This window comes from Cygnus atratus, chromosome 8, assembly GCF_013377495.2.
Source record: "Cygnus atratus isolate AKBS03 ecotype Queensland, Australia chromosome 8, CAtr_DNAZoo_HiC_assembly, whole genome shotgun sequence".
In the NCBI taxonomy this organism is placed as follows: domain Eukaryota; kingdom Metazoa; phylum Chordata; class Aves; order Anseriformes; family Anatidae; genus Cygnus; species Cygnus atratus.
In genome coordinates this window covers 27,363,934-27,387,219 of record NC_066369.1, presented here as the reverse complement: position 1 = coordinate 27,387,219, position 23,286 = coordinate 27,363,934, and the positions used below count along the sequence as shown (strand labels likewise).

The 23,286-nt window shown below is 42.8% G+C and overlaps 4 protein-coding genes across 9 annotated transcripts; 2 read left to right on the top strand and 2 right to left on the bottom strand.

The window, feature by feature from the left end:
* Positions 1-1,621: 1,621 nt before the first annotated feature.
* On the bottom strand, positions 1,622-8,158 carry LRRC42 (leucine rich repeat containing 42). Of its 2 annotated transcripts, none has more exons than XM_035537160.2 (8): positions 8,054-8,158; positions 7,019-7,506; positions 4,712-4,843; positions 3,484-3,602; positions 2,980-3,068; positions 2,786-2,899; positions 2,537-2,621; positions 1,622-2,121 (listed from the first exon to the last, which is right to left on the bottom strand). In XM_035537160.2, exons 2-8 carry the CDS (start codon positions 7,489-7,491, stop codon positions 1,865-1,867), a joined length of 1,269 nt encoding a protein of 422 aa, XP_035393053.1. In that variant the 5' UTR covers positions 7,492-7,506; positions 8,054-8,158; the 3' UTR covers positions 1,622-1,864. The 2 variants fall into 2 exon arrangements, with proteins under 2 accessions (XP_035393053.1, XP_035393055.1); XM_035537162.2 differs by having other exon boundaries at positions 1,638-2,121; positions 7,807-8,055.
* A 22-nt stretch (positions 8,159-8,180) lies between these two features.
* IFT25 (intraflagellar transport 25) lies at positions 8,181-11,651 on the top strand. Of its 2 annotated transcripts, none has more exons than XM_035537154.2 (5): positions 8,181-8,494; positions 8,709-8,815; positions 9,496-9,564; positions 10,902-10,945; positions 11,434-11,651. In XM_035537154.2, exons 1-5 carry the CDS (start codon positions 8,397-8,399, stop codon positions 11,539-11,541), a joined length of 426 nt encoding a protein of 141 aa, XP_035393047.1. In that variant the 5' UTR covers positions 8,181-8,396; the 3' UTR covers positions 11,542-11,651. The 2 variants fall into 2 exon arrangements, with proteins under 2 accessions (XP_035393047.1, XP_035393049.1); XM_035537156.2 differs by having other exon boundaries at positions 8,193-8,494; positions 8,712-8,815.
* Positions 10,963-16,981, bottom strand: DIO1 (iodothyronine deiodinase 1). Of its 2 annotated transcripts, XR_004777235.2 has the most exons (5): positions 16,613-16,943; positions 14,863-15,006; positions 13,439-13,638; positions 12,842-12,959; positions 10,963-11,219 (listed from the first exon to the last, which is right to left on the bottom strand). XR_004777235.2 is itself a non-coding variant. In XM_035537152.2 (4 exons), exons 1-4 carry the CDS (start codon positions 16,941-16,943, stop codon positions 12,894-12,896), a joined length of 741 nt encoding a protein of 246 aa, XP_035393045.1. In that variant the 5' UTR covers positions 16,944-16,981; the 3' UTR covers positions 12,293-12,893. The 2 variants fall into 2 exon arrangements, 1 of the variants encoding a protein (XP_035393045.1); XM_035537152.2 differs by lacking the exon at positions 10,963-11,219 and having other exon boundaries at positions 12,293-12,959; positions 16,613-16,981.
* Positions 16,982-18,161: 1,180 nt separating this feature from the next.
* YIPF1 (Yip1 domain family member 1) lies at positions 18,162-23,286 on the top strand. Of its 3 annotated transcripts, none has more exons than XM_035537149.2 (9): positions 18,162-18,301; positions 18,416-18,579; positions 19,099-19,179; positions 19,293-19,380; positions 19,491-19,607; positions 20,646-20,812; positions 21,262-21,444; positions 22,396-22,487; positions 22,994-23,286. In XM_035537149.2, exons 1-8 carry the CDS (start codon positions 18,271-18,273, stop codon positions 22,480-22,482), a joined length of 918 nt encoding a protein of 305 aa, XP_035393042.1. In that variant the 5' UTR covers positions 18,162-18,270; the 3' UTR covers positions 22,483-22,487; positions 22,994-23,286. The 3 variants fall into 3 exon arrangements, with proteins under 3 accessions (XP_035393042.1, XP_035393044.1, XP_035393043.1); XM_035537151.2 differs by having other exon boundaries at positions 22,954-23,286; XM_035537150.2 differs by having other exon boundaries at positions 22,903-23,286.

The window sequence follows — 23,286 nt, the reverse complement described above, 5'->3', positions numbered from 1 at the left end:
GTTAGGCTGGGCCATGTGGCAATCGCAGGATTCCCCTGGTCCTGTATTTGTCAGTCATTGCAGCAGCTCCCCTGTCAGTGGAGGATTTGTGCCTCAGAGCTCTAAAGAGAGATTAGGGGTTGAGTACAGAGTGGTAATGTGCCTAAGTCATCTCAGGATAAAATTTACACAATGGTGTGTTTAAAAGAGGAAGTCTGCTGGTCAGCATGAAGAGCTAAGAAAAGGGCTAATTTTACCAGGGGTGGAGAACAAAAAAGGCACAGTGCTCTAAAACGTCTCTTTAGAAAAGTGGAGCTATACTGTGTTATTTTACTGACACTCCTGTGACCTGGGCAGGCCGTTCATGCCAAATCACAATGCACCGATTTTCTGTCTCTTGGTGTCAGCTCCCAGCTGCTTTACTGATGTGAAAGAGAGTACACAATGCTCTGACGCTGGCCTCTGCATGCTCAGGTTAGCAGATCTCACAGTCGCAGAAGAGCTAGCAGAAGAAATCCATGTTGGCTGCTGAACCGAAAGCCAGCTGCAGGAGGAGGCTTGTGCTCGTGTGTCACAGCCTTCTTCCTCCCTGGTAGCGGTTCTGCTAAGTCACTGTTTGTGCCATTATTTGTCTCAGAAGAGGGCTGATGTAGTCTTCAGTGGAAGCTATAAATAGCCTAGAGTCTCTGGGAGAAAATGTAGGGCTTGAACGCAAGTATGCTTGTTTTGTTTGTTTGTAGTCCTTGTTGAAGAAACTTCAGCAACAACGAAACAAAGAGAGGCAGGGTCTTCCCTCTCATCTCTACACATTTTTGAGGTGAAGTTCCCTTTCTTGGCATCTTCGTGATTTCCAAGGATGGGCTGCTTTCCTCATTACTGAATTGTGACAAACACTGAAAGGAAGATACCCAAAAAAGCACTAGTAGAAGAAACCTAAGTTCTTGGCCTTAAAGGGCACAACGATGGTCTCGGGGCCCAGCTCATGGGCACTGTGCACCTCAGACAGTTTTGATTGAATTCCAGTCCTGTTTTAATGATAAACAAACCTGTAGTGTTACAGCTGTACTCCTGGCTTCAGAAAGACCAAAACAGAATGATTCGGAGTATCTATGCCTCTTGTAGCAAGCGTGTACTGTTCAGTGAACACTTCCCTGAATGTTTTAGATGAAATGCAGTTAGCGTACAGCAAGCTTGCACACACACTGAGAAGCGGCTTTAAAGCACAAAGCGCAGGCAGGATTTGCTTGTAAGGCAAGGCATATTACAGCTGTAGAGTTTAATCTCTGCAGTAACCCAGTTTCAGCTTTCATTTCCTGGGTTAAAAGGAAGGAGATAGGGGACTTCTGTTCTTTGAATTTGTGCGATGTTACCGAGGGGTTTCTGTCTCTCTGCTTCCCTCCCTCCCCCAGGCCCGTACTTATCCTGTTTGCTTCCTCCCTTTGTCAGAGCTCTATCAGCACAGCCTCTGCTTTTACAGGCTGAGGCTTCTGTACTAGCAGCACTGTTAAAAGCCCACTGCACTTGATAAGCACAGTGCAGCTTTACTTCCAATAAGTTGCAATGATTGTTAGTCTTTGGCTCCTGAGGAGACAAGAGATGAGAAGGGAAAGGACCAGTATTTTTGTGAACGATATCTACGTCAGAAGATTTAGTTAAGGATGACAACAAAAACTTTATTTGAAAAAAATTATGTATTGAAAATATACAGTAGTAACATCACCCTCCTCCTGGACTCTAGCCCTCCCCTCCCCAAGCCTACGATAACACAACCATATCACAGCAACCAGCTTTAACAATACTGGTCTGCTTTGTTACTCCCTCTGAACGCGTCTAAAATCCGTTGTCAGCAAAAAAACAACAAACAAAAGACTCGTTTCTTTCTGACTCAGTAGGTATTTAACAAATCCCAGTCCTCCACTGTGAGGCACAGATGCTTCTGTTTGGAAGTCCTTTCTCTCTCTTGTTCAGCCAAAGCTCTTTTTTTATTGTTCTTTGATTCATGGCTGCCTGCAATATCCTTTTTCAAAGGTGAATGGCAATTTTGAACTTTTTCCTTATAAAACTGCAAGTTTCCAGATGCTTTGGTTTCGGTCTCCACCAACTTGCATTTGACTGCTTCCTCTATTCTGCGTGTCTTGCCATCTACAGGGGGGAAAACAAAAAGTTCAGAGTTGGGGAAAAACAGAATAATGACTTAAAATGCACACGTGTGTTGCGAATTGTTTTGGCCAGGCAAACCTGGAAATACTGTCTGTTTTGCTGAAACATACATAGGGGAAATGAACAATTCTGGACTCAGGATTTTAAGGAGAAAACTCAGTTATTAGATGTTGCCCTAAGCCTGCCATCATGCTGAACGTTAAGAAAGTTACCCAGCAGTCTAACAAATATGTAAAAAAAAAAAAAACAAAACACAAAAAACCTCCCATCACACTGTAAAGCAGTTGCACAAATGGCTGAAATTGCACATCTGAGATGCTATTTGTACTATAAAAATGCATGAAAATATTCCTCCTAGATAACAATTAAATAATGTGGTCTCTATTCAATTACATACAGAAGTGTTGAGCTGCTGTTCTGGATCTCAAGTCTTCTTGTGGCTTGACAGCCTCCATAACTGCCTGCTCCCACTGCAAAACTGTCTGAAAGAAGATTTGAGGGAGTTAAAAATATTTCTTGTAAAGTTTACAGAAACGTCAACAGAAACAACTCTATCCCTTATTATTTCCTATCCAGTGATCTAATACCTCATAGGTATTATATAAGAACCATTTCTAGAAAGTAAAATAGACTTAAAAACCCATACCTGCTCTGCCCATCCCTCTGTTTTGCAGTTACTATGATCAAATTCTTTCAGAGGCACTTCTGAGTGAACCAAGCCTATCTGCATTTGGATTCGTTTAATGACGGCATTAACGTCCTAGTGAAAAGGGAAATACAGAAATCAGAGGGAAAAAACATTTGGTTATACTTGTCCATTAAACTTAGAAGCTCTTTTACCTTGAGACCTGTCCCAGAAATGTCCAAACAGTTCAACTTCTTGAAACAAAGAAGGTATCCAATTCCCACATCTGTGATTTTAGGGTTACCTGTAAGGTCAGGTAAAGTTAGTTAAGTTGCAAGATGTGGAAGAAGATAGTCAGAATACCAAGAAATTATTTGTTCCAAAAGCTAATACTTGAACAAGGGATTTTTTGGCCTGTTTTTTTGTAGGATGATTCACGTTTGGAAATTGAGTCAAATGTGGTATTTTTCCTCTAATGGTCAAAATATGAGTTTTACAATATTACTTCCCATACTATTAAAGATACTTATGTAAGTAGCAAGTAGCTGAGACTTACAGGTAGGACCTGTGCCTTGTGGAAAGTTGGTGGTCAAACCTGGGGCTGGGTACTAGGCTCACAGGAATTGTTAAATTATTTGTATCCCTTCAATATTAAATAGGAAAAATATCAAAAAAAAAAAAGACAGTTTGCTTCTAATATTATACCATGAAGCACTTACAAGACAAGTCTAACACCAAAAGATTCTCAAGTCCCTTTTTCAATACTCGTACTGGTGCTGTCATTCTGCGAAGGCCCGCATCTGATAAAGCGTTGTCTTTCAAGAGAAGCCTTTTTACACTGGAAGGAGAAATATAAAACAATCATTTACAGTCACTTTATTTAGACAGTTTTGCAAAATATCTTAAAACTCTATGTAGAAAGTCTGGGCTCATCTTGTGCCAACCCTTCAGCCTACTGAAGGGTTAATAAAAACTTTTTATTAACATTAATAAAAAGTAGCAAGAAAGAATCCTGGGTTGGTAGGACTAACAAATGTTTTTGTATTCCTTCTGCTAGCTCAACAGAAGCACTTATTTGACCAGTTATTCACGGAACTCCAGTGACAAACTTGTCCTAGAGCACAAGCATTTGCTAACAGAGACAAGGAGGTTCTTTATAAACTGAAGTTATTTAAATCAAGGCTGCCAATCTCAACTTCACTCAAAACTGAAGAGAAAAATGCTTGGCAAAATGGGAGAGGACAGATTTGGTACGAGATACAGCAATGATTTTTAAGTAAACAATGATTTTTAAGTAAACAATGAGGTCTTATTAACACAGATGAACTCAGGGAAAACATAACATTACAACATTTTTCAAAGTGCTTCGAAAACAAAATCTCATCTCAAAATGCATCAAAGTATCAAAGTTTTATATAAATGTAATATCCCCTAGTTAACAGCTACTCTGCCTACTGTTTTCCCTATTTTTCTACTTTTCAATCTTCAGTATCAAACATAAAATTTATTTTCCAAAGTATTAATTAACTAAACATCAACCTAGTGCTTGCACAAATCTCCATCTGGTATATCGGTTTAGTTAAAAATTTGTCTGATAAAAGTTATCCTTTAAAGAAGGACATAAAAGTGTAAAGCAGTTACAAATGATAAGATGCATTTTTTTTTTTACCTGCCCAATGCAAATTATAAAAATACATGAGAAGTAAATTATCTCGCACATTTATAGTACCTTTGAGATTCAGTGTGTCCTTTACAGCATGTTCTTTTTGTACAATAAATTCTGTATTTTGTTTACTTCAAGAACAGGTTTTATCAACAACCAAAATCTTCAAACTTATACGCTACTGCCTGTGAAATTTTTCTTTAAAGTCACAACTTGACTCTTTGAGCTCCTTAGTAATAGGAAAAGAAAGTGTCATCTTTAGATACATGTCAAGCAATTAGTACCTAGACAGAGCCTCCTTAGTGAGGTGTTCTAAAAGTTCATGTTCATCTCCGAGTTTACAACAGGAAAGATCCAAACACGTCAGATCCCTGAAAGACTTAATTTCTTCTAGTTTTTCAGAGACAAGCAGGTATCTGTAAAGAACAAAAAAAGCTATCAGTGTTCAGGGCACATAAGAAGGGTCCTCAAGTATTCTCAAGAGTCACAAGCATAAGGCAGTTATTTCTCATACGTGTCTGTGTAGAAACTGACAGAAATTGGCCAGCTGTTGTAATTATCATTTTAACACTGCATTCTGCACACAACACATCTGAATCCCCAGCCTTCTCCTTGAATAAATATCATGGTTTTGCTATGACACAAAATAATGGACTAACGATTACAACCTCAATTTGCAAGCATCATTATCAGGGGCCTGTTTACAGATTATTACTGTATTATTTCAGAATAATGTAGAATATATTACTTTAAATCAGAGTCACAAATTGCTCTTCCTTAGTATCTAGGTAGCGTGGAGACAAACCAACATTCACCCAGGTTTCAAATCTATTCTGAATGCATCAGCATAGCTTGCCAAACGGTAAAATTTTACTTTCCACATGTGTAAATACGATACTTCACTAGAGACGTTGCCCAGCTCACTAGACTGAGTCCAACAGGATGCCTGCAGGACCCTGGACTCCAACTGGAGTTGTGACTACACCCCGGGCAGTGGTTACTCAGTGGGTTATTTTTTTTGAGCTGTGTTGGTTCCCTGATCCGATTCACTCTGCAGCCGTGCAAACATCTGTGCTGGAACTATTCAGTAGGAGGTTTAGAGGTAGGAATGCACTGAAGAATGGCATGCATGAATATGCAGTAACACCCTGCTTGCACGTAGCAGTTACTACCTTACCCCCATCTCCCTTGCATTTGCCGCTTATTCCACAGCAACACAACCCCTGAATTCACTAATCTCTCCTGAATTTACCTCATAGTCCCCACGGCAAGACAATCTCTGAGGATAACATCTTCAGTGCTGAAATTAGGTGTGTTTACTAATTTCATTCCTCAATGAATGCCGTTTTACCCATGGAAGTATGAGCACCTTCTTACTGCAAGTATACCTACCAAACTACCCCACCAAATCCCTTTGCCACGCAATTCAGTTTTGTGGAAGGCAATATATGCAGTCAGAGTGTGAAACAACTCTCGATAGAGCATTGTAGCTCTGAGGGTTTGTGAAGAGTGGGCTCTTTTATAAACACAATTAATCAAAAAATGCCTTAGTATCTTACTTCCTGGATTTCAAAGACTTGATACTTAACGAAGCTTTCTGTAATAGCAAACTATGCCAGAGGTAACTTCATTTCTGAATTAAGCTCATAAAAAGTAACTGTACTAAAAATAAAGAGGGAGTAGGTTTAAGGGATAAAACAAAGGATAATTGACCTCTGATCAAACATTCCTACTGTGCTCAAAACACCCTTGGCACTTCAGATGAATATGCCTGTACTTTGATTTTAAACTGGATAAACCATCTCTTTTAAAGCGTAGACGGAAGATAGTCTCATTACAGTACTTGGAAAGACTTCAGTAGGAGCAAAGCTTTAAAAGCACATTCAGTTTTAAGGTTGGTGAGGCTCTCTTGTAGAGAAAGAAAACATGAACATTGAGAAGGTGGAAAAAAAAAGCTGTATTTTAATCAGAACCTCATTAAGGTATGTTCAGTATGGGGATAGGAACCACAATTACCACTAAGGTAAAACCTGCCTGACTTCAAAGGCTCTCTCACCTACAAGACTGTATCTTCTGCTCAGCACCCAAAATGAAACGGGATAAAAAATGAAATGAGTTAAAAACTTACAGTAAATAATCCCAGATGGTCTGCAAGGGTGTATTTTATCTGCACAGTCAGCTAGGCATGTTGAAATGCTTCTAAGTACAATTACAAAAATGACCCAAGAAATACCTGAGATGGCATTACACATACAGACTGTTATGCAAATACTGATTAGTATTGTTAAAAAATAGTTGCAAGTTTAGTCCTTCAAATAAAATCCCCTGTTAGTTAACATGGATGTATTCTATTACCTGTATTGCCTTGTATCTTAGTGTGAAACCAGCAGCTGTGGGCTGTACTTGTTAGGAAAGGAATGGTACGAAAGGAAACAAGCAGGAGAGTAAGACAAGGCTCAAGTCAGTTGACTAAAAATAGGTGGTGCTATAAGGCCTAAATTTTTTGAAAAGTTACTTTTGAGAGAAAGTAAGGGAAAAATAAGCATGCTAGCAAAAAGCACTAGGAGATGTTTGTTACTGAATGCACTTACCTATTCCGCAGACATAACGAACATAGCACCAAATTGCCATATGCTTCAGTAAACTTTTGTAGAGCTCTCAGTCCTGTAACCGGTTCTGTGAACTTTTGTCTTGCTTCTGCAGCTGAAAAGAGCTTTTCAGCAATCTGCTCTGGGAAACCAATCAACGAGTCAATGTGATCAACATTGTCAGAAATGTACCCCAGCACTAGGCTGAAGAGGGACTTGGCCGAGTATCGGAGGTTCCCCTCCTTGGTATACGTGAAGATGAAATGATCGGTCCTCTGCCTCCTTGCCCTATCGTCCTCCCTGTTCATACAAAGCTCCACAGAAAATCCTCTGGAGAACAACCTGAAAGGTCTTGCTTTGGGAGTGACATTCTGTATGCCGCCCGCACCCTGGTTTACCACGTGCAGCTTCCCATTTTCACGCACATATATTGGCCCGGTATCCAGACAGCTTTCTGAGTGGAGCCAGCACGACATTCCCCTCGTCCAGTTCTGAAAAAACAAACCGAAGACAGGTAAAGCACGACTTGGAAAAGACCCCAAGCCCCGTCAGCAATCCTGGGTGCCCTGAGTGCACGTTGTCACATAACCCTGCAGCGCCAGGAGGGCCGAGCTGCCTCCAACCAGAGCTGTGTGCTGTCTGCCATCAAACCACAGACACTGGACATGGTGGGGCTGAACCCAGGGATGGCGAAGGGGAGCCGGGGTGTGAGGAGGGGGCCCGCAGCTGGGCCCTGGCTGTGCTGCAGGAAGGGGGAAAGAAGAGGAGGAGGAAGAGGGTAAATGGCTGACCGCAGCAGGGCAGCCAAGCCCGCCGGAGGGGCTCCCTCCCGGCTCTTAGAGAAGGGGAGAAGGGTGGGCAGGGCAGGGGAGCCCCAGCCGGCACCGAGGTCTCCGCCGGGGGTTCTGCTTTGCGCCATGCCCCCAGCCCCGGAGCCCGCCGCGGAGGCGGCTGAGGAGGGCTGGGGCTCGACCCCTTCCCTGCCCGGCAGGAGCGGGGCTGAGGGGCCCGGGCCCGGGGGGCGCTGCCCGCACCTACCTGCCCCGCCGGGGCCGCCCCGCCGCGCCGTCAGCCGGGGCCGCGCTCGCCGCTCCCATCCCGCGGCGCCGGCGGCAGCAGGCGGGGCCGCGCCGGGGGCGGGCTAACGGGAGGGGACCGGGGCTGGGAGCGGGGCGCTGAGAGGAAGCGGCCCCGGGGTGGGCTCCGCGGGGAGGCACCGCCGCCGTTTCCCCAGTCCCCCCCACCCCCGCCGCGGGGGTCCCGCTGCCGCCGCCCGCTGCGGCACCGGCTCGCCCGGCCACAGCCGCGGTGCTCCGGGGCGTCGCCGCTGCCCGGTACCGGCGGCATCGGGCTCGGCCTTCCCCTCAGCTCCCGGCCCGCGATGGGGGCCGCCGACTGGTGCAGGAGCTCGGCGGGCGCTGCCCTCGTCCTGGCCACCTCCAGCGACCCGGAGCACCCCGCCGAGAACATGGCGGACGGGTGAGGGCGGCGAGGGGCCGTGAGGGGGGTCCCCTGGCACCACGGTGCCTCTCGTAGCTGAAATATTTTCTGCTCCCCCAACACAAGCTAAAATGCCCCCCCCCCCAATAATAATGGCCTCGCATTCTTTCTTTATTTTTAAATCTTCTTTCAAGGCAGCTATAAATAGCCGTGGGTGGTTTTCTTTTTTTTTTTTGTTCTGCTTTCTTCACAGAAGTTCTGAAACATTCTGGACGACGACAGGAATGTTCCCGCAGGAATTCATTATTGGTTTTCCTAAATGTGTAAAAATCAGCAAAGTCGCAATCCAGTGTTATTTGGGTAAGGCTTCGTGTATTGCAGTATACAGTACAGATTATTCAAAATGTATTCACTTACATGCACATTCTCTCAGTAGCCCCGTATTTTTAAGTAGTTGCTTTTAGCATGTTAATAAAGGTACAGCTTAACAAAACGCTTGTCTTGCATGTCCAAAGTTTTTCATAAACGCATCAGAAAAAGATGGCCAATCTGCCCCAGCTGCAGTTGTTCCTGTGTTCTCATAGCAACCTTGTATTGATCTTATAGTTAAGTTCTGTAGTACGTTGGTGGCTGATCTTATGATCTGACTTATGGACAGAACTGCAATGCTTACTGTTTTAATGATTTATTTTTAATACTGATTTTTATAATCGTGTATGACAACACTGAATTTTATTTTCTAAAATAAAGTGAGGGAAAATGTGAGCTGTAAGACCGAAAGGACTCTTCTGAGGTGAGAGCATGGGTACAGGAGCTTGACTATCAGCAGAGGCTGTACAACACAACTGAAAACTTGTCCTTGTTTGTCCAATCTGAAGCAGGAGTGTGGTGGTTTTATTGCAATCCAAGTCCCTAAGCTAGAGGAGCAGTGAGTTAGTTAATACTGATAAGATGCTTTGTAGATGGAAAGTGATGCAATAAACATCATTTTCAATAAAATGCAGAATTTATGTTGATATTTTAAATGCTATGTATTTTAGTGCGGACCTTGAGAATTGAAAGAAGCATATCTAAAGACCCAGTAGATTTTGAACAGTGCATTGAAAAAGGTGAGATTCTGAATCTGAAGTGGATGGGATTTTGTGGGAGTGATGTTGATCTGTGCATTTGCTAATTCACTTATTTCAAAGTTTTTGAATAACAAAGCTTTTTTTAGGCAAACTAGGGAGGATTCCAATTGACTTTTATTGTTACTATGTATAGAGATAACTAAACAAAAATAAAAACCTTGATTAGGAAGTTTTATTTCTTTCTTTTTTTCTCCCCTGGAAAACTAACTTAGTAACACAAGGATGTGTACCCTGGCATGTTTTATCCTTGCACTTATCTGAGAACAAGACTAGTCACATTGTCAGGCTTTGGTAGAGCCGTGTGACCTAGATTTCTTCATATAATTTCAGTTAGTATTGGTTAGTTTTTTTTTTTAATTTCACAGGAATCCCTGTTTTCCTGCAAAAATTCCATGTGATGTTCTACTATGAAGTAATTTTCACAGTAATGCATTTAGATTTTGACCACAGTTGCCTGAAAAATTTCAGTGGTGCACCTTCTGGAGAGAGCTATCACCTCTAGCATAAATATCAAATTTTGGGAGTTGCCCATTGGTTTCTTTGAACATTGAGTGAGAACGTGGACATGTTGGAAAATAACCAGGTTTCCTGTCATGTAGCCTGGTGCTATATAGTACCATTTTCTCAACTTGAAAACTGCATTTTCAGATGGATAATGATAAACAAATACACCAAGAAACAATACATTTTCTTCTAATGTTAAATCTTAATTTTATGCCTTTCACTAAGTTTGCAGTGTGTAAAAATTATGCTTATAAAATTGAGCTTAGATTTTATATAGGTTCTATTGAGACGTACAGATAAAACCATCCTTTTTATCATTGATGCACTCTGTATTTTTTCAGAGAGTCATTTTAACTCCATGTCTGTTGAGTATTCAGGTCTGGCTTGATGATTATGTTATTAGACATTTGTTTAATAGACACGTTTAAATAAAGTTTATGAACAGTGATGTTCTGATTAGCTGTTTGGAGATGTAAAATGATGTAGAAGGGCTCAAGCACTACTTGTACACTCTCTTTTGTTCCAAAAATTAAAATAAGACTTACATAGTATAATAGAGTGCCATTTCCTGCATTATTATGTTTTTTAATGCCCCTTGGGTGATGTTTTATAAAGCAGTGTAATGAGTTATATTTTTACACTGGGATATTGCGAAGAGTATTTGTTCTCTTAAATAACCTTGTAAAGAACAATTTCTGTATGTTGTGCAAGTTCATGCTCCTTAAACTCTCATGAACTCTGACATCCAGTGAAATTTTTTCACAGCATTGCAGACTGTTACTCATTATTTGCTGAAAATATGTATTTTCTAGATTTGCAACACACAGAAGGACAGCTTCAAATGGAAGAATTTCCAGTGAGTATTCAGAGGATACACCAGCAGTGCTTCATGGAACAGGATGTCTAGACTAACTGGGTAGAAACCATGAAAAATCAAAACATTTTTATTTATAATTATTGCTAACTCAGCATTAGATACAGAAATTTGTAGATCATGATACAAGACTGCACTTTCCTGCTGCTCCTCTGTAGATTGTGGTATGAAGTTGCATCTGACTACTGCTCCTAACTGTGTCAAAGAGCTCCTTCCAGAAGAATGGTGGTCTTTCCTCCCTGAATTGTTGTGAAGGCTGCAATCAAGATTCAGGGGTGGGGAGGGACAACTGTTTTTAATTGCTCTCTTCTAAAGAATCTCTGAAGCTGGCTAAATTTTTTAGAACACCATGATTTATGTGTAATTTGAAAACAGACATAGGAACACAGGTTCTTCTAACAAACTTCTGCAAATAGTTTGATAGTTATGTTACTACAGAGACTAAAATAAGCTTTTTTTTTCTTCTACAGCTTCCTGATTTCCCAGCCACTTACTTGCGGTTCATCATCAAGTCTGCCTTTGATCATTTTGTATCAGTGCACAGGGTGATGGCAGAGGGCACAGCAGAAAATACTTAAGTCCAGCTTAAGTTTGTACCTTTTTTTTCCTTTTTGTATTATATTTTGATATCTGTATTGCAGGGAATATTTATTATTAAAACTTTGTATTAAAGTGTTTTTTGAAGATACAGATGTAGTGTGTATTCACCACTAGTTTAATGTACGTAATGAAGTTAATTGGTAAGCAACTGCATAGATACTTTTGCCAGGGGCTTGTGTAACATTAGTTTTATAAATACATAACCAGAGTTCTGTTTGGACAGGAAAATGCAGAAATCCATTGAAAGCATGAACACCTGTGGTGCATGACTGAGAAGTCTTCAGCTTCCTCTCGGCTCAGCTAGAGCGGACACCTCTGAAAAAAGTCAGGACATGTCCAGTTGGTTCATTAACAGAATTAAGAATCTGTGCTTAGATGTCCTTAATTATAGTAACAGCTTTCTAGCTTTATAACCTGGAGTGTTATCGAGAGTACTTGAACATAGCTAAGTCCATTTAAATCATTGTGTTTAGGTCAGGCTTTCTTAATATATGAATTAAAACCCAGTTTCCTGTGAGATGTTTCCCTTGCACCCTGAGTTGAATAGAAAAAAATGTAAAATACTTAAATGGGAGGCATTACTTCTTACTCTCAAAGAAGTTCTTCAAAAGTTATAAAATTGGAAACCTCATTAACTCAAAAGAAACTGTGCAAGAATAATAGGATGTATATAAACTTCTACTAATACTTATAAATAACCGGTGGGGAAAAAGAAGCTGGAGTCGTACGATGCTCTGATGGTGTTTTAATAATTGCAGATCGATCCTTTGTTTCTGTAAATATTTTCTAGAATCAGGTCACAGCTGTCTGTGCTTTAAGCTATGACTGTCATAACAAATATTAATAGAAACAAATGTTAATAGAGATTGTCTTATTCAGAAGCCTTCTGAAGTCTGTGGAAGTGGACATTTAAGAAAATCAGATGTGTACAAGAGAAACTTATTAACGTGAAATTGGTTGTTTTTCATGCCAGTTGACTTTTGCAAATGTCACCACCCCTGAGGTTTATCCTGCATGATATTTCTTAGGAATGTAAATGTCGATATCCAGTCCTAATAGCTCAGCTACTGTTCGTTACTGCTTGTGGTATAAGTGCAGTAAGACACTACAACGCGATAGACGAGGTCGTACCAATGAGACTTGAAAACCTCCAGACAACTAAATGATGAACCACACTGTAAATGCTCTTTAGATGCACATGTTACTCTCTCTCTAAGTGTTCTGTTATTTTTAAATTCTTTTTTTTTAATTTTAACAGTTATGTCCATGAAAACTTACTGAGCTTTTTTACCCAGCTAGTCTTTACTCTGAAGTCCTCTTCTTTCTTTTTCTATTTCAGTTTTTCCAGGATGGTGCGTATTTCCTGGGGGTGATAGTTCCAAGGCCCCACTCCTCCCTGCAAAGGCAATAAAATTATACAGTAATGCTCAAATACACAGAGCAGAAGTCCTTCAGAGCACAGCAGTTAAATCAGAGCTGTGGGTAGGTGTGCTTGGGTTTCTTTTGCTTGGCAGCTGTCGCATGGGAGATGGTGTGTGCACAGGTCACACCCCGCTGTGTAGCTGGGGCAGGGCCAATGCTGGGATCCTGGAGCTGGGGAGTGTTCCTGGATCTCACAGCTTAGATGTAGCTAGGTTTTCTAATGAGCCATGGGATAAATATTTGAGCAGGACTGAGGTGTACGTCAAATATGTACGCTGTAAAGGCCCAGACTGGTTTTACTGCAAGTCCTTTTCTTTTTTTCCACAGTTACAGTGAATTGTGAAATTAGCAATTATGAAATAGAATGAAATACTCGCATAAAATGTAAAACATTCTTATTTTAAAAGTTGAGAATCTCCATGTATTGTGCCCATTATTGTTGATGGGTTTTACCTTGTAGATAACCTTCCCCTCTTGAAGTAGATACAGTCTTTCTGGCAGTGCAGCATATTTCGAACTGCTGAGGTTTTCCATAGTGTCTAAAACCACTGGACATAAAGGATTATTTTTCTGAAGAAATTGTGCTGCAATTTTTCGATCTTCAAGGCTTCTGTGATTTTTAATAACGATATTGTTTTTGAAAGCCCATCCATCTGAAACAAATGAGAGAGGTATTTAGCAAGGGACATTTTGAGTAGACAGTTGGGGTGGAGATGTACTGTGTGTCATGTACCAAAACTGTGTTAAAAGAATATTGCAATTTACTCCTAAAATTAATGAAATTAAGGTCCCCTTTAGAGTAGGAGAACACTACAGCTTTGCAAATAAGTAATCACATCGGTTTTTTTTGTTTGTTTGTTTGTTTTCCCACTTTAATTTGAACAAACTGCATTTCTTCCTTGCCCTGGATTCAGAAATACTTGATGTATTTTAGCTGAAATTTTCCCACATAAAGCAAGCCTGGAAGGATACCAGGTGTGGGAGATGCATCCCATCCGGATAAAGTTTGCCAAAATTATTGGTGCAGAGAAGGAGATTTTTAAATTACAAGCTGATTATCAGCTGTTAGCTGATACCTGTTCATTTAGCAGTCTCAGCAATAGTGCTGTTCATTCAGCTTGATTCTACTCATTAAGCCTATAAAATTAATTTTAGATCTGATAACTGAAATATACGAGAGAGGAGGCCCTTCCTTGTTTTTTTAGAAATATGCAAATAAACATTTGCATATAACTTCCTTGGAAAGGGGAAACAAGTAAAAGATTTTGGTGGCTTGGCTGTCTGTTTCTCAAGAACTGTAAGTGATGTAATGTTAGAAAACTTGAAAACTGTAAACGTTGCATTTTAGAAAACCACCTTAACCCGGGGATAAAAATCTCTGCCAACATGTTACTTAGTCCAGTGTAGATAAAAGAGCGTGTGCAGTTTGTTTGCTATTTTTTAATTAAAGTCTGCATCCTGTTCTTGACACATGTTAAAAATGGTTTACAAAAACTATACTGTTTTGTTTTTAAAACACTTAAGACATGCTGTCAACCTTTGTTCTGTGAAACACTCTTTTCATTTTTGTTCATATTTTTCAAAAGGAGCTGTACTACGACTGGGAGGAAGTTTTGCAAAGATTTAACTATGTGCTTCGCTTCACAGAGATAAGCATCTTCAACAGGAGTATTTCAGTGTGAAGTCAGATGTGTGAGTCAAATCGTTGGAGAATCGGGGATGCAAACTGGTGTCTAGATTTGGTGTTGCCACTTTTGATTTTAGGAAGATTTCTTTCTCATTTGTAGTTACTTCCTTTGCCAAAATGTTTTTCTTTCTAAAAGGAATGATACATATCTGAAGTTCTGGCGGGCATTAATATGATGTTTGTACAGTACCTGCTGCGTGAGCTTCTTCGATGTAGATGATAAGGAAATCTGCTATGGAGCTGAAATCTTTGACGAGCTTGTTGAACTCATCAAATTTTAACATAAATGAAGGTCAGGTGCAACTTCCAAAATTCAGGATTAAAGGTCGGTTACCTAGAAGAAAAGCAGGGGACACTGTGGTTAAGTTGGTGGTGGGAGGGAGGCCAGAAGTGAATTAATACGCTGAAGTGAGCCTCTGCCACGCGGTTTCCTGGGTGACAGTGGCTAAGCCACTTTATGGACAGCTTTCTTCCTAGGACGTAAAAATTGGCAGCAGAACGTCTGTACCACCAAGTTCCTGTACAAAACAAGCATAAAGATGCTTTCTGTTCTTTAGCCTGGCACTGACCAGCGCGGGATCCAACAGTGAGCTTAACCAAGGAGGGTCCTTTCTGTGCAAAGCCCGGTGAAGGGAGAAGGTACCCTACAGATGCACATCTTGTGTCCTCCCCATGAGAGCCATTTCTCAAGTCACCAGCATTTTGGGATAGTGTGCTGCTCTAAAATGGATATACAGCATGTAGTGCCTGGCAGCCTCCCTGAGATCTTTCATACGAAGGGCTTTGAAAAGTATTAAGCATGATCGTTCGCAAGGTTTCTCAACAGACAGACGTTCAGAAATGGACATCTAAGCACAGATTCTTAGTTCTGTTGAACCAACTGGACATGTCCTGACTTTTTTCAGGTGTCCGCTCTAGCTGGGCCGAGTGGAAGCTGCAGACTTCTCAGTCATGCACCACAGGCGTTCATGCGTTCAGTGGATTTCTGCAATTTCCTGTCCAAACAGAACTTTGGTTATGCATTTATTAAACCAATGTTACACAAGCCCCTGGCGAAAGTATCTATGCAGTTGCTTACCGATTAACACAGCGTGTACCCACATGTTTGCGTCTGAATAATCGATTGCAAGGCCTCAGTTTAAGAGAACTTGCAGGATTTTTAGTCCATGGCCATGCTAAATTATTTCAAGTGTGTTCAAGATCTTCCTTCTGGCTGGGCTTAGCTTCAAAAAACTGCTGCTAGCATATTTTGCATCTTAAAGAATCTAATAGCGGGGGTACCTTTCTGTAGTTATTGTGTATCTCTATTTGAATTGTGCAACCCTATTTTATATATAAATATGTAGAGAAAGAGAAGGATTTATGCCTCCCATGGGGACAGACACTGCTGCTTAATGATTAATTCCACGTTCTACAGAGACCTCAGTGGGAGGTAGCGGACAAAGTACAAAGCAACTTCTTGTTCTTCTGCCTCATGTCTAGCTGCTTTAAATCTGCAAAAACACTGTGTGCTTTCTAGTTTCTAGGATCTATTCTGGCTTTCGGAGCTGGCATGGGACTCTCTGTATGTACAGGGAATGACAGCCAATGGTCGTGACTCACTGCACCCGGTTCTGACTCTGGATCTTTTCTCTCTAAAACAAATTATCACTTTTGCTGTCAAAAGGAGGTTATTTCCAGACAGAGCCAGCTTTTGCAAGAGGTTCATAAGCTTACTGGCGTGCAGGGATGTTGTATCCAGGACAATAAGCAGGTTATTTTAGAAAATCAAGAGGCAGACGGGTGGCATGAGAGCTCACAAGACAGCAGAGCAGGCTGGCGGCGTTCGTTTGATGGGAAAGATGCAGCACGTTCCCTGATTTGTCCCTATCCTCTTGCAGCTTCTTGTCCTCACCTACCATTTTAGCACACCCAAACCATTTACTAGGATGATTACTGACCTCGCATGAAGTCGAAGAGGAGCCGGACGTCCCCCTGGGAAGTCACCACTGGCGTGTTGGGAGCAGGACGTCCCTCGTAGGCTTCGTCCTCCAGCCTCTTCCACTTCACCTTCAGCACGAAGAGTAAATACTGGAAGCTGAAAAAGGTCGGGCCCCAGTTTTCGTAGCTGAACTTCGGGTTCTGGTTCATTCTGCTCTTCTCGCCTTGTTTTAGGATGTGACTTTTCATGGCGTTGGGGAACAGCATCATGAGTGTTTTGCCGACAACAACGCTCGCAGTAACGTGCAGAAGAATTAAGGCTTTCTGTAGCAGCAGCCTGATGCTGAACATCGTGCTGGAGGTGAGGGCTTCCGATGGGAACGCAGCGAGACAGCAGGGGCAAAGGTAGCGAGGTGGGGAGGAAAGGCGTTCACGTGGCCCAATTCATTTTGGCCCAGCTTCTGCCTGGCCTTGCCCCCCTTCACCTCCCCATGGACTCCACGCATCTGGGGGCGAGGAGCCCGCCTGCTGCGCTCCTCCGCCCGCGCCAGGGCAGAGTTCTAACGTCGACTGCACAGCTGCAAGGCTTTTTTCGGGTAAATCGCGTGTGTTAGTAACGAGCGGGGCCGCATCGGGATGATTTCCCACATTAAAAGCGAGAATTAGGTTAATGGTGCCCCAGGGCTGGGCCTGTCAGCACTGAGGCGCTTAAGCCCACGCGTTCAGGCTCGGGAGCCGCCAACATCTACAACGGGGGCTTTGGAAGCGATGTGGCTGAGGGCGTTGGCGTAGCGTGGTGCGTGCTGCGTCCTCTGTGCTCCTCTGCCGTGCACCGGGGCTCGTCACGCAGGCTGGGAGGACGCCCAGAAAAGTATTTTATATAAAAAATAATGTAAATATATATGTTTCGTACATATACATGCGTATACATATAAAATATATGTACACACATGTGTGTGTATATGTATAGATATGAAAAGTATTTTATATATATTTGCGTGTGTGTATTTGATATACATGTGTGTATTTTATATAAATAAAATGTGTATGTATGTATGTGTATATATTTATTTAAAATAGAGACATAAAATACGTGTATTTTATATATAACATGGCTTTTTATATATAATACTTTTAAATACGTATATCTCACTATATATATTTATATATAAAATGCACATTGCATTTTTTACATAAATTTTATACATAAATTTATGTTGTATACATTTAAGTACATACGTATTGCTGCGTATGTTTGCGCACACAGATGTCCGTTATACCTACACGAGCACATTGCTGTGTGTATATGTTTATATACGTCAAACTGCCCGTGAGCAGGCGGCCGTTGCACACCGCACCCGCCACCCCGCGCCTTTACAGCACCAACCCCACCCCCCGTTGGGGCAGGGCCGCGGGCCCTTTAACGGCGCGGGCGGAGCCGGAAGAGGAAGCGCGGCGACGCCTCCGATTGGCCGCCGCGCCGCCCTGCGCCGCGAGGCTCCTCCGGAGCGCGAGGGGCGGGGGAGGAGAGGCGAGCAGCGCAGCCGCCCGTTGGCTGGGGGGGGCGCGGCGCGCGCGGCCCCTTTAAGCGCGCGGGGCGGCCGGTGCGGGCCGGGCGGCGGCGGGGAGCCGGGAACCGGGAGCCGGGAGCCGGCGGCGGCGGCTCCCCGGGGGCTGCATGGCGGCCGCGGACGGGCTCCAGTTCCCAGGTGAGGCGGCGCCGGGAACCGAACCCGCGGCCTGGGGAGCGGGGCCGGGCGGGGCCGGTGTCTCGGCGCCCGCTCACCGCCCCCCCCACCCCCCCGCGCTGCGCTTGCTTGCAGAGTTCGCCGACGCGGCCAGCCTGCTGGCAGCGAACCCCGACGCTACCACCGTCAGCATCGAGGAGCCGGCCGAGGGCCCCAGGAGCCAGCGTGGCCGTCCGCAGGAGCCGGGCAGGGAGGAGGACGACGAGCTGCTGGGCACCGATGACTCCGATAAAGCGGAGGTGATGCCCCTACCGCACCTGGCGGCCGCGATAAAGCAGGGGTGATGCTCCCACACCCGCGCTGCCCCCACCAGCACGTACCCAAGTGATGCTGGCAACGCCGAGAGGTGCCTGGAGGACGCCAGGGCTTCGTGCTGGGCGATTTAAAACTCTGCTTCTTCCCCGTCTCGGAACTGGTAAAGGGAACGTGCGTTGGCTGTTCAGCTGTCGCAGCCTAGGCCGTTGTCCTGTAATCGTGGTGATTTGAGCTAAGAGAATATGCCAGGGGATGAGCGCAGCAGCAGCTGAAAGCCCAGCGCTGTGTCTCTGTCAGCGCAGGAGAGCAGGAAGCTTTGAAACACCCAGATTTTGTCTGAAGGCTCTGCTAGTGCAGCTGTCAGTGAGGGAACTTGTGATACGGAAGAAGGCATGTGTTATAAATGATGTCATTTATGACCATTTAACTACTGTGTAAACAAACCAGGAACGCGTAAATTGCAGGCTTGTAATGTTTTCCACGTTTCTTTTCGCACCATACAGCTGCTTGCGGGACAGAAGAAAAGTGCCCCGTTCTGGACGTTTGAGTACTACCAGACATTCTTCGATGTGGACACTTACCAGGTTAATACTCCTCGTCAGGGGAGGAGAACTGTTGTCTGAGCCATACCTTGTACAGACACTGAGGGTTTCCTTTTTTTACACTTTGAGTCAGACAAATCTGTGTGTTTTCATAGGTCCTGGACCGAATCAAGGGTTCTGTTTTCCCCGTACCAGGGAGGAACTTTGTAAGGCTGTATATCCGTAGCAATCCTGACCTCTACGGTAGGTATGGGGTGTGAGACGTTTTCTTCTGAGCTAAGCATTTGGAATTGTATTGTTTTACAATTCTTCTTCCTTCATGTTTTCTTATTGAACTTGTGATTCCTTCTAAGGTCCCTTTTGGATATGCACCACGCTTGTCTTTGCCATTGCTGTTAGTGGCAATCTCTCAAACTTCTTCATCCACCTGGGCAAGCCGACGTACCACTACGTGCCCGAGTTCAGAAAAGGTTTGTAAGTGTATGATACAGTCCTGAGGGTTTTTTGTGTGTTTGCTTGCTTGTTTTAACGTGCTAGTGCAGTAATGTGATAAACAGGCCATAGCTTTGACTTAGTAATCTTTTTGATCGATTGATTCTTTTAAATTTTTAGCCATGCAGAAGAAGTCCTTAAAGTGGGCTGTAACTGGCAGAACCCTGCTCCTGGGAAGCATAAAGTAGTTACAAAATAAAGTTTTAGCTGAGCAGACAGGACTAATTGGAAGTTACTTTTCTAGCTTTAGCGATTGCGCCCAGCAGCGGCCACTGTGGTGCTTTTGTAGATGCCTTCGTGGGCCCATGGACTCCTGGGAGCCTGCAGGCCTCAGAAAGGAAATGACTGAGTTAGGTTTTTGCTCATATCACCTACGGAGGGCTGCAAGTGGTTACCTTCTGGTAAACTCAGCAATAAGCAAAAGATGCTCTACTGGTACGTGCTCCAGTGAAGTCAGACTCAGAAGCCAATTACTTTTGCCTGTCCTTGTAGTTTGAAGGAGACTGCTGTCCCTGCAGAAGAACACAGATGCCCTCAGGGAAACTACTTGAGTAGTTTGGGATTTGACACTCATATCTGCATTCTCTCATTTTTTTTTTTTTTTTTAGCAAAATTTAGCGTTTAGGGCATGAACCTACGGCATGTCTGCATTCTACTCTCACTTTTCAGTATCTGTCAGTAGCTGAATTTCTACTTTCAAGTAAGATTTTTCTTTCCTATGTGGCTCTTCTTTTCACACTGAAAACAATAGCATTTACACCCAAATATAATAAAGAAATTGAAAATGACAAAGGAACAGTTTCTGAACTCTTTACTTTTAAAATAATTTGAAATGCTGGCAAAGTAGTTGGTGTAAAGTGGATATAAACGCAGAATTCTCAATTTATTAATAACTTATGCTTTACATTTTGAAAGTAATTTCAAAAGCAGCTTTCTAGTTTTCGTGCTGAATGCTTCGTACACTTGATTCTGGCTCGTATTCTAATACAGTGTTAAATCTTTTGACATATTTCCAGTGTCCATAGCCGCAACAACAATTTTTGCATACGCTTGGCTTGTTCCCCTTGCTCTCTGGGGATTTCTGATGTGGAGGAACAGTAAAGTTATGAACATCGTCTCGTACTCGTTCCTGGAGATAGTGTGTGTATATGGCTACTCCCTCTTCGTTTATATTCCCACAGCGGTACGTATGGCCTAAAGAGCGTGTCCCTATATTACATGCCCTGATAAAAGGTCCTGGTTTAAGAACATTGCTATTTCTTACAAGATTGTCCATTCCCCAAGACTTTGATTAATATGAACAAATCTCTTGCTCATTTTGCTTGGCTAAAATAAAGCTTTTTGTTCAAGCTTGTCTAGCATCAAGTGGTCCCAGAAAAGCCCAGGACAGGTCATTTCCCCAGAGGCAGCAAATCCAAGTAAGGGATAACTCAGGGGACACGAACTTGTCATGCCTGGGAATAAAGCTCCTTGCTGCTGTGGCTGCTATTAGCATTGTTCATTCCTCAAATAAGCGTGAGTTAATTTGTGCACAAATTGGCTGGAAGTGGTGAAATGTCAGAGAACAATGCATTCAATAAATTAATCCCTGCTTCACACAGTCTCTTTGACGCTCGTTTTCCTCCCTTACAGATTTTATGGATTATTCCACAAAAAGTGGTGCGCTGGGTCCTGGTGATGTTCTCCCTGTGCCTTTCGGGGTCTGTCTTGGTGATGACCTTCTGGCCTGCCGTCAGAGATGACAACCGGAGGATTGCGCTGGCGACTGTGGGGACCATTGTTCTGCTCCACGCCCTGCTGTCCTTCGGCTGTTTGGTATAGCACCGCCTTTCCTCTTTAACCTGCTATTACCTGGGGCTTGCAGCATGGTATGGTGCAGGGAAGGAGGGGCTGGCTCGTTGCTGGAAAATCTTTTTTAATCAAGAAATAAGTACTTTCGAAAAGCCTCCAAAGGAAAATCTCTCAATATTTCAAAAATTGATGCCAATCTGACTGACAGTGCCAATAACAAACTCAATAATGAAGATAGCTTTAAAACAAAATTCCTTACAGAACAGAATTTTTATCTGGAATTCATCGTAGTGTCAGCAAAGCATTAATCTTTGTTGTATCCAGTGACGGCTTATTCCAACAAGTGCTATGCTTAGTTAATCCTCTAAAATGATTAAATGCTCAGTTTATAGTGCATGCTTACGAGTCTTATATATAAAAATGCAAACTTGCCAGAACTTAGTAAATCAGCGTTTTGAAAGCAGAAGACCATAATGCTACTGAAATACATAATGTCAAGGACTTAAATTATTTTTTGTCTCCTTGTTGCACTAAGCAGAATGATACCATACTGGCTTTAGTTCTGACCCCACTTCAGTTTCCAGAATAGAAAGGTTTGCTCAGCATGCAGGAAGAGGGCAAAACACAAGAGTCAGCAGGAGTTCCTGTTACTGTAGGCTGCCTGGATCTTCATCTGTTAATCAGCAAACAGTCAAGTAAATTTCTGCAGTCCTGTCCCTTCCAGTACAGATCATTTCAAAGGCCTTGGGAAGCTAACTGCTGGCTGCTGTTATATTTAAAAATCCAGTTCAGAGTGCCATTTGAATTGAATATTTCTAATCTGATAAAAACACTTAGAAATGATTGAAATCTGTTGTTTCAGTGCTGTGTTAGCACCCCATGAACAGTGGATATGGAAAGTGTGAACAGGGGCTGGTGAGGCAGCACTGTGTTTCTTTCTAAATGGTCTTTTTTTTCTCCTCTGCAATAACTTAGGCTTACTTCTTTGATGCCCCTGAAGTGGATTTTCCTGCACCTATTGTCCCTGCTCACAATGGAACAACACTAATAAAATCTCAGTAAATAAGGTAAAACTCAAATCTCAGATTTCTTATGTAACCACCTGAAAACATTATCCTGTGGTTAGGGACACAGATGTTTTGAAACTTTTCCGTGAAAAGGGTTTAACAGCTGGATTCTGCCAAATGGCATCCATATATAAATACCATTTATTAGCTTTTCTTCCAGTTGTAATGTTAAAATATAGCCATAAAAATGTGAAAGACTGAGGAACAAAGACAAATTACCTTTCTTTTATTTAAGGTTTACTCTTGACAAATAAATATTTAAATAACATGTATTTAGATAATGTACTCTGTCCCTCAGGTCATTTCAAAGATGGCCTTTAGTCCTTTCTAATAAGTATTTATTACAATTTAACTCTGGAAGTCAAACTTCAGCAAAAATCAATTTATTTGCATTCCCCTTTGCTTTTAATATTAGAAGTAAGTAGTGTTTCCCCCTTGATGTCTGTGACACGGTATTTCGGAGCAGCAGCTGTGCGTATGGGGACATCCGTGTGCTCTCTGCGCAGGGCTGACGCAGTGCCTGAGCCATCCATCCGGACTGCGTTCCTCCTGTGGGATGGTTTCAGCCTCAGCTCCCTGCCAGCCGGGAGCGCTGCCAGAGGCAGGCGGCGGGAGGATCCTGGGGGAAGGAGGCGACGGGGAGCGAGTCCGGGAGACGAGCAAAGGCCAGGCCTCCGCGAGCACACCATCCAGAAGCATATATGTGAAAAACCAGAATATTTCCTAAGTAGAAGTTATGTTAGATTTAAATATATATATCTATGCCAGGCGAAAATGATCATTAAAAGCTGTGACACGA